The following is a 10329-nucleotide window of genomic DNA, read 5'->3' as shown; positions in this document are numbered from 1 at the left end:
AGCTTTGAGCAGAGCAGTGAACAATTATTTTTGTAGGCCCAATCCCCAAAATGAGTTTGTTTTAAATAGGTTTTTGGTTCAATGCCTGAAATAAGGTCTGTGGTGAACACAAGTTTAAGATATGGAATCATGTGACCGTAGTGTAGTTTGCTTAGCTTTTTACTTCTGCTGATTGTATTTAGGCTTCAAATTGTATGAATAAAACTTGTGTTCATTTGTGAAGATTATCATAATGAACAAAATATGTAAGAATCACCAAAAAAAAAAAAAAAAAAAAAGTAGGGCGGGACTTGTTTTTGTCCATGGCTATTGATCCCAGCTGAGACTGAGTGACAGGTTGTCCCGCCCTCGTGCCAGTATACACGTCATCAGAGAAGAGAAGTTATTTTGATTAAAGATTACTTTAGTTTTCATGTGTTTTTTTTTTTGTGTGTGTGTGTTTTTTTGCCCACTGTATAATGAAATTATGCATATTTGGATGCATCTATACATTTGTGGATATACTGTATGCAAGCTGCTGAGAACAGGATAGTTTGAGAATCACATGTTCGTCACAAACACACTGACTCGTGTGAACGCCAAAATTGTCCTGAAACTGAAAAAAAATATATATATTAAAATAATAATTTTAATACATATTTTAACATACATAAATATATTCATACATAAGCATCATTACATTACAATTCCTTTCAGTCAATACACAATATAATTCAACTGTGTGGCAGCAGAATGCACGCGCTTTATGTGTGATGTTTTTAATATAACTCTCACGAGCTCTCACAGTCACGTGTTAGTCACAGTTCCAGGAAGTTCCCGCAGCATCAGCACAGGCTCGGTGCTAGCTGTCAAACACTGAAACCTGTCAGATATAAACTCAGATTAACGGACAATTAAACGGTTAAAACGGGAATAAACCACCGCGTCTCGCAGAACAATGGGATGAAACATTTTTAATTTCAGCATCTGTGTTTTAGCGAGTTTAAAGGGCAAATATGGAAGCTAACTAGCAATATGCTCATGACACATTAACAACACAACAAAAACAAAGGAGTTTCAGTGTTGTTGTGTTTTTTTTTTTTTTAAACATTGGACCGACTCAAGAAGGATGGAGTGGGACATTTGACAAGAGGCGAGATGGTTAACAAATAAGTTAACGATCTATGTCTGCTGTGTAGTAGTTGTGGATTTGCCATATTTAGTTTGTTGACTATTGTCCTGTCAGCTGCCATCAGATTATTCAGTGCTCGGGCGTTTAATTTTTTTGTTTTACCATTTTTGGTTAAGTACATAAGAGCTCCAGTATGCATGACGCATTTGAACCGGTTCCTATTCTGGAGAAATTACCGCTCCAGATTGACTGTCTGGCGGCCTGGGGTGAGTGCACATTTACATTTAGTCATTTAACGTTAGTCATTTAGCAGACGTCTTTATCAAAAGCGAGTTCTGCTTCCCTTTTTTCTCATTCCCATTTCCTTATACACTTTTAACTCACATGTGGAGTATCATTGATAACAAATTTTGATTCGTCGATTAAAGACTGTGTCTCAAAACCTTACACACTGTAGCATTTGCTGAATGAGTTGTATAGTTGTTCCTATCGCCAGAAAGCTGTTTCCTCTGGCAGTGTCTCAACATCTTTTTAGCTGTCTACATAGACAACGCGTTAGTATTTCTTCCCAGACAGATTTTTGAGCAATATGGATCGAAAAGTTGAATGTTTGTTGATCGAATAGTTGAATAGTTGTAGGGCTGTGCAACGAGTAATCGCATCCAAAATAAAAGTTTGTGTTTGCATAATATATGTGTGTGTGCTTATTTTGTGCATATAAATACACACATATGTATGTATATATTTAATAAATATTTGCATATACTGTATATTTATGCAAAGTGTATTGTATTATATATACATATAAATATTTTGGATATAAAAAACAAACTTTTCTTAAATATATACTGTTCATGCATGTGTGTGTATTTATATATACAAAATAATTATACACATACACACACACACACACACACACATATATTATGTAAACACAGACTTTTATTTTGGAAGCGATTAATCGTTGCACAGCCCGAGACCCAGTTTTGTTCCAGAACCTGATGAGCTGGTCAACACGCCATTGATGTCCAATACATTTTAAACATTTTAGACCACTTGAGATGGACTGAGCCTCTTAATTCTGGATTATACTACAGAATTGCTTCCATGAACTCATTTGCAGATCTTTTCCATGTCATTCAATGTGATAATGATACTGTGATTGCAGATGATTGGCTCCTTGTCGGGACCAAACCGGGTCATCTCCTTCAGTACAGGATCAAGAAAGATGCAGGTGCAGAGTTTTTGTTTGCAGCTGTCATATATTCTGCATTGATTATTTGTTGGATTTACTTTTAGTTTCATTGATAATATATTTCGTTACAGGTACAAACCGGTTTGAAGTTACATTAGAGAAATCCAATAAGAACTTCTCAAAGAAGATTCAGCAGGTATGAGTCCATCCATTAAAGGATTAATTCGCCTAAATGTCGTCATTATTTACGCACCGTTATGTTATCGATGAATAGTACTTAATTTGTGGTCTGCTTCTCACACTAAGCTATTTTTATGGTGTTCTTTGGTCCTTTGCAGTGGTGAAATGTAACGAAGTACCAATACTTCGTTACTTAAGTACATTTTTCACTTATCTATACTTTACTTAAAGTCCCTGTAAAGTCAAAATTAAGTATGTGTTCTGAGTTTGTCACACCACAGAAAAATGTGTTATTAGCCACCCAGCCAAATTTGAATGATAAAAAAAGCCGGCAAGTACATAAAATAAGCTATCAAAATCTTGATAAAATGAGCATTAGTCTCTGCTCTCAAACGCTGTGGGCGTGTCTGCTGGCTGCGCTGAAACCACGCCCACTCGCGGGAAAGCTGCCGTCGCCACACTCAACTCTCACCGCTACAGACGGAATGGATGCTCCTAGCAGCTTACAAAGCCATACATGTTCGAGCCTGGACTACCTACTATAATTATAACATAAGCACACAAGGCAACTTACACTCATTGGTGGTCGACGGGAGGATGAAGGCCGAGACGGGAGATAGTCGGTTCGGCCCCATTTACCAGTAACAGCGGATTATCAGTGAATCCCAGTTGTCTCCGACGGAAGTTTATAAAACTATCCCGTGTAAAATGATCACTACAGAAGCGGGTTTTGACGGTGATCCTCAGCTGTCCATCAAGGTGGCTCTTCACAAAATGAATCCACCTCTTCTTGATGTGATTGTTTTTCGGAAATTTAAATAAGGACACCGATCTGTTTTGTACGTGATCGCATCCAGGTAGGACGCATTTCCGTGACGAAGGCATAGCTAGCTAGCAAACTGTAGGCTGTAGTAACTAATAGTACTGACAGTAACTCGCGATCGGCAAACTGATGTGAATGTGCTATATTGTTAGGGGAGGGGCCAGCGTCAGGGGCTCCAGTGCGTCATCGAGTAGGGGCGTGTCCAGGAGCTCAGGGGCTCCAGTGCGTCATCGAGCCCCCGTTTTAGCCCCGCCCAAAAAATCCGGAACACAGCAATGGTGAAAAACTGTTTAACGGTCTAACTCAACAATTCAGTACTTCACAGTTCACAGTCTTTGTAATATGTTTTAGCAATACATTTCTAACATTTATAATGTGTTTAGATTTTTTTTTTAGAATTGCCTTTACAGGGACTTAAAGTAAGAATCAATAGTGCATACTTTTGACTTTTACTTCGTTACTTTTTGCAGCAATTATTATACTTTCTACTCCACTACATTTCTACAACGTTTCGTTACATTTTCATTACATTTTCTGATCAGTTTTCCCCCTGCCAGAACAGGGATTGAAAAAAATCTCCATGTTTTCGGTGCTGACGCGTTCATGGTGGTGCTGCCAATAAAGCACATAAAAGCTGTCACAAAGAACCGGCAAAAGTAATGAATGAATATGTCAAATATAGCAAGGCTATAAACAAGTGTTTTCTGTGTCAGTGTCGGCTGCAAAGATGAAGTTGACGATGCTGACTCGCGATCTTCGCAGTAGTGAACGCGCCAGAGAGAAATGCACATGTCATACGGATTACATAAGCAGAGAACAGTCTGTTTTCTTTCGTTTTGAATTGTTCTGTTTAAAAGTAGACATTTCAAGCTGTCTATAGATAAATGTATCAGGTCTGTGAGGCAAGTAGGCTACCTTATACTGAGTTTCGGTTCATTTATGAGACGAGCTCCAGTTCATGCGCCGGCGCCTCCGTGTCCTGATTATTGTCTGCTATATTTACTTCTTATTTATTAAATCCTGGCAATTGGTTGATGAAACATTGATTAAAATTAAGATACAATTAATACAAAACGAATTTCACTTTAAAAAAAGGCTTTGTGCTTTCTGTTTGAGTTCTCTGTGAAAGTTTTAAAGCAGTCTTTTAGTGCCGCTTTCAGAGCACTCACGTGCGTAACGGAGAACTGTCACGTGACATTGTTTTTTCCTCATAAATGGGAACATGAAAAATAAAATAAAATGAATATTTTATGTTCTGTGGAGAGCCAACCCTTCTTCATCTGGTGGGTAGTATTACTTTTGGTTTGCGCAGTGTGTTTCACAGAATTACAAAAAAAATTTTGCCAGCTAAAAGTTAAAGATTTTTTGTGTCCCGTAACGGATGTGTAGCCTAGGCTATTTCCCTCATATTAAATATAAAACGCATGTGTAGACTCTGATATTTTTCTAATGTCTGGACTCCTTTATTAAGGGAGTATGGATATATACAGTGCTATGCATAAGTTTAGACACCCATGCTAAAGTTGACTAAAAAGAGGAATAAAAAATCATATTTTGGAAATTGAACTTAATGCCTTAATTTAAAAAATTAGGAAAAATCCAACCTTTAAGGACACCAATTTTCTTTGTGAATGAATAATGTATCGTAAATAAATAAATGTTCTTCCTTAAAATACAGGGTGCATAAGTTTGGACACCCCTATGTTAAATTCCCATAGAGGCAGGCAGATTTTTATTTTTAAGTATTTTTTGTAATTTTTTTTTTAGGATACTATGCATCCTGATAAAGTTCCCTTGGCCTTTGGAATTAAAATAGCCCCACATCATCACATAGCCTTCACCATACCTAGAGATTGGCATGGGGTACTTTCCATAAGATCATCTCTCAATGCAAATCAAACTAGCTTTTAGGCTAACTGAAATAAAACCATGCCAATCTCTAGGTATGGTGAAGGCTATGTGATGATGTGGGGCTATTTTAATTCCAAAGGCCAAGGGAACTTTATCAGGATGCATAGTATCCTGGATCCATGAAGTAACTGGCCTTTAAAAATAAAAATCTGCCTGCCTCTATGGGAATTTAACATAGGGGTGTCCAAACTTATGCACCCTGTATTTTAAGGAAGAACATTTATTTATTTATGATGCATTATTCATTCACAAAGAAAATTGGTGTCCTTAAAGGTTGGATTTTTCCTAATTTTTTAAATTAAGGCATTAAGTTCAGTTTCCAAAAGATTACTTTTTATTCCTCTTTTTAGTCAACTTTAGAATGGGTGTCTAAACTTATGCATAGCACTGTAAACAGTTTCAATATGTATTAAATGCATTTTCTGAGAATTTATATTTAAAGTTTTTACTGCAAATGTCCCGTTTATAACGCTGGAATTGCCCAATATTGAATAATTTATCCTCAACTAGTTTTGTGGTGTAGGTCTACGTATTGTATAAAGTTAACTTCAAATAAGGGGTGTATCGCGATTCTGCCTTCTCACACCGCGACACAGGTTCGTGGATCTGAGTGTAGCGATTTCGGATTCAAATTGCATATTGTTACAGCCCTAATTATTAGAATATAGACATTAAGAGAATAAATTGTTATGCAAGTACTTTTACTTTTAATACTTTAAGTACATTTAAAATCAGGTACTTTTTTTACTTAAGTAGGGTTTTCATTGTGATACTAAAGTAAATATGTCTCTGGTCATTTGTATTTTTACTTAAGTACTGAGATTCAGTACTTCCTCCACCACTGGTCCTTTGTGGGGTTTGACATCTGTTGTCACTTTAAACTGTGATTTTTATGACCTGCATGAAGATTCTTTTTTTTTTTTTAAATAGAAAAGTTTGCTGCACGAGGGTGAGAAAATAATGACAAATTGACAGTGGTTAACAATGTCTAAAGAAATGAATTTACTTCTGGGCATCTCTTATAATCTGTCATTTCCTCTTTCTATAATCCTCTTTCAGCTCTTTGTGGTTTCGCAGTACAAGATTTTGGTTAGTCTTTTGGGTGAGTACTTTTTCCCCACAGAAAAGTCTTTGTCATATGATGTGTCATAGTCATATGTACTTTCTTTGTTGGTTCAACTTGCAAACTTGTTTCATAGACTAACATTGATGTGGTGTAGTGTATTTTTGGTGTCAGCAGTGCCATTTCCCTCTTTTATTTCAGAAAATAACATCCACGTTCATGACTTGCTGACGTTCCAGCAGATAACTGTGGTGTCCAAAGCCAGAGGAGCCACACTGTTTGCCTGCGACCTGCAGGTAGGTTAAAGAAGTCCTCTGGCCGGCTGATGTTTTCATGCATACAGTACAGTGGTCCCAAAATGTGTTTGTGAAATGTTGATGTTGATATTTAAAGGGATATTTCACCGCTGGAAAGATGAATGTGTATTTAAATTAGGTCATTTATGTAGTAGAAATGTGAAATTATTTTAGAAGTTGGTGCCTTTTAGACTGAGAAAAGCCAGAAAATTTATTTTTGCCTAATGTGGATGAAAGACAACAACTCCCAGAATGCACTTGCTTCGCTGCCCTACGAGGCCACTCCCAAGCCACGCCTACCGGTTACACATGGCAGTAATGATACAACTAGGCTACTAGTCGACTCGAAACTGAAAAGATGGCGTTTTATGGTGAGATGCCCCTATGGGCAGGTTGAACACATGCGGAACGAGCTCCTCCCACTGGCTGTAGTCTCTCGCCTCTGGACAAAAAAGCCTCTGATGATGCAAAATGACGTTTTTTGCGTCATCTGAGTTTTTTTCCAGACACACAATACAGAAATCTCTCGTCTCAGGGGGACATGAGGGAGGGAAGCACGGTCATTTGAAAATACTACCGAGTTTCTACTGATACAAAGCTTAATGCTAATCGGTGAAGTATCCCTTTAACATAATAAATTATGCGAGTGGTTACTCTGCGAGGACTGAACTTGAGGTGAACTGACTTCATATATCTTCTAAAAATCACAGCCACAGTTGCATTTAAAAGTCATTACAAAACAAAAAAATGATTCTGTGAAAAAAAAGATGACTGATATTTTGTTATGAAATGATATTCATACACTTTTAAGTGTGCCTAAGGGGTCCAAATACTCAGGGCCCCCGCTGGTCCTTAAAAAGTTTTAAATATCTTAACTGGTATTAGAAAAGTCTTAATTATAATTTCAAGAGGTTCCTTAATTTGGGGATAGAAAAACAGGAATCTTGATATGGCATAATGTGATTGCATGAAAAAGGCTGATATAACAAACTGATAGTTGTATAATGTCTGTTGCATAATGCAGTGTTTTTCTCTGGGTACAATAATTAATGTTGTTAATAAGAAATATTTGATAGCAAAAAAAAAAAAAAAAAAAAGTAACTGTAGTTTGCCATGTTGTCTTATTTGTATTTCTTTCTTTTTTTTGTTTTGTTTGTGCCTCTCTTATAATGTTGGACTGTTGAAGGTTAAATGGATCCAATCCATGTTCAATAAAAAGGATTTGATGATGCAGCAATAACCATAATACATGTGTTTTTGAACTTTGCTCATTTAAAACAGGATCTATTTTAATGGCAAAAATTCAAATAAGTGAGCAAGTGACAAAATAAATAACAACTGATGTTATTTATCGATTGTTAAAATAGGCATCGGTATCGAGCAAAAAAATTCTACAGATGCATCCCAAATTTGAACTGTGAAGCTGTTTAAATTGTGTTTTTTACAGTCATCCTGTGGTTTAGTATGTTACCGTAGACAGACATTGTTCTTCTACCCGGCTCATATGGTAATAATTATATTTGTGCAGGTCTTAAAAAAAGCCTTACATTTGATTTTTAAAACCCTGCAAATACCCTGAATACTGCTGGGACCACTTTTAGTCAGTGCCATTGCCTGTTAATAATCTGACTTTTTTGAATCGCATTTGATGTCTCTCTCTCTCTCTCCCTCTCCCTCTCTCTCTCTCTCCCTCTCTCCCTCTCTCCCTCTCTCTCTCTCTCTCTCTCTCTCTCTCTCTCTCCCTCTCTCTCTCTCTTCAGAAGTCCAGCTCAGGTGAGGCCAAACTGCGCATGTGTGTTGCAGTGAAGAGGAAGATTCAGCTGTATTACTGGAAGGACAGAGAATTCCTTGAATTACAGGTTGCTTGAGGCTTGGAAACACACAAACAACATATTTTTGATGAACCATAACAGTAGCCTAAATCTTGTTTGGTCTCTCCTGCAGGGAGATTTTGCCGCTCCAGACATTCCCAAGTCCATGGCTTGGTGTGAGAACTCAATTTGCGTGGGTTTCAAACGAGACTACTATCTGATCCGGGTAAGGGAAATAAAATTCAGCTCTGCTTATATTTAATTTCCTTTGCAATTTTGACAGAAGTTCATCTATGTTAGCCAGCAACAATACAACAGTGGCCCAATAGGGCAAGTGATCATTCAGTCAACACCCCCATGATGGCCCCTTGGTATCTTAAATCAGAAAACCAATATTTAGCTTTTCCTCACTAGTGTCAACATCAGCCCAGGACCTTTCAAGCACACTTTGTTTCCTCTTAAACTAATAAAATCAGTCAGATGTATAGTGAATGGTCTATGATCCATGATGTATAGCTGATATATAGTGAATATAGACTAGATTGCTCTCCTATAACCTGCAGCTTAAGATACCATGTATGTATATCAATATATACGTGATATATTAAGCTCTTAATATATATATATATTACGGATATTCACTCACATTAGGTTGTTGTTGTTGTTTTTTGGGTCAATCATATGACTTTTCTCTTTAGATGGATGGACGTGGCTCAGTCAAGGAACTGTTCCCCACTGGGAAACAGCTGGAACCGTTGGTGGCCCCATTGGCTGATGGGAAGGTGGCAGTGGGTCAGGATGACCTCACGGTTGTTTTGAACGAAGATGGCGTCTGCACTCAGAAATGTGCTCTTAACTGGACGGACATTCCTGTTGCAATGGGTATGATGTCAGTCTTAACAAACGTGTTTCTCAGGTGCTCATAAGCCACTTATCAAACATGTTCAGTCAACAACAGATTGTCCAGTTACCATCCGATCAGATAACCTGATCAAATAATGAGCAAAAAAAGTGGTTGAAAATCTTGTCTAATATTACTTCCGATGTCGTGAACAATCGAATCTTTACTAGCTTACTGTACATAGCATAATAAAACAAACTGGAAGCAAAACATGTTTAACAATGTCATTTCTTTCACTCGATGAACTGTTTGTTAATTCTAGCAATAATAAACAAATAATTGAACATCATTACATTGTTTTTTTAACAACTGAAAAGAAAATAATAGGATATCTAACAGTAAACCGATATCATGACCAGTAAACAACATCACAGCTGGATTTTTCACCCAGCATGAACGCATTATCCTGCTTTCTGTCGGCTTACTGAAGTGTGTAGGAAGGGAGGAGGAAATATCTCGCAAACTCACTTCTTGACTGTACTCTCGTGCAGAAGTGGTTCTGTCAAAATGCTGCATCTGTAACTGCATGAGAGCAGAATATATGAGCCGTGAGATTCCCGCTGACGTGTTGCTATACTCTTCGGTTTTTAATGTTTTATTCAACATCACAACCGACATAACAACTGAAATACGCAGATACGCAAATCATTGCGTTTTGACGTCACTATCGGGAAATAACCTGATTTATTAATAAAGTCTTGTAAACGCAGTTTATTTGCATCGTCGGGTTATTGGTTTACTGATTATTGTGAGTTATCAGCATGTAAACGTGCTCACGTACACATTTGCATTAAGGATTGTTATAAATGCATAGGCCTATAGGGTACGTGCAAATGCTTAGATTGTAAACTGCTTTAGTTTATGCAAATGAAAGGCATTTATTTTATTGTTTGTAATTTGCTTCATTGTTTTTATTTTATTACTGAATCTTGACTTTTCCTCAAAAGTTGCCTGAGAACTTTTTACTTACATAAGTTGAGCTAGTATCAGTTTTTTTTTTTCTGTGGTATCGAAATTGGATTCAAGAATTGTGAAATT

At 37.1% G+C, this 10329-nt stretch overlaps 1 protein-coding gene across 1 annotated transcript in view; it reads left to right on the top strand.

Moving 5' to 3' along the window:
• The first annotated feature begins 788 nt into the window (after nucleotides 1-788).
• The window catches only part of vps39 (VPS39 subunit of HOPS complex), a 28660-nt gene continuing 19119 nt past the window's right edge, over nucleotides 789-10329 (top strand). Inside the window, exons 1-8 of the mRNA XM_084392857.1 lie at nucleotides 789-1377; nucleotides 2280-2345; nucleotides 2438-2502; nucleotides 6280-6322; nucleotides 6485-6579; nucleotides 8340-8438; nucleotides 8524-8616; nucleotides 9089-9272. Of these exons, the coding sequence (XP_084248983.1) occupies nucleotides 1305-1377; nucleotides 2280-2345; nucleotides 2438-2502; nucleotides 6280-6322; nucleotides 6485-6579; nucleotides 8340-8438; nucleotides 8524-8616; nucleotides 9089-9272 (718 nt within the window). The 5' untranslated portion in view covers nucleotides 789-1304. The remainder of the gene's footprint in view (nucleotides 1378-2279; nucleotides 2346-2437; nucleotides 2503-6279; nucleotides 6323-6484; nucleotides 6580-8339; nucleotides 8439-8523; nucleotides 8617-9088; nucleotides 9273-10329) is intronic.

This window comes from Rutilus rutilus, assembly GCF_951802725.1.
Source record: "Rutilus rutilus genome assembly, chromosome: 21".
NCBI lineage: Eukaryota > Metazoa > Chordata > Actinopteri > Cypriniformes > Leuciscidae > Rutilus > Rutilus rutilus.
Note: the sequence above shows the minus strand (reverse complement) of the source record. Positions and strands in the feature narration are given on the sequence as shown.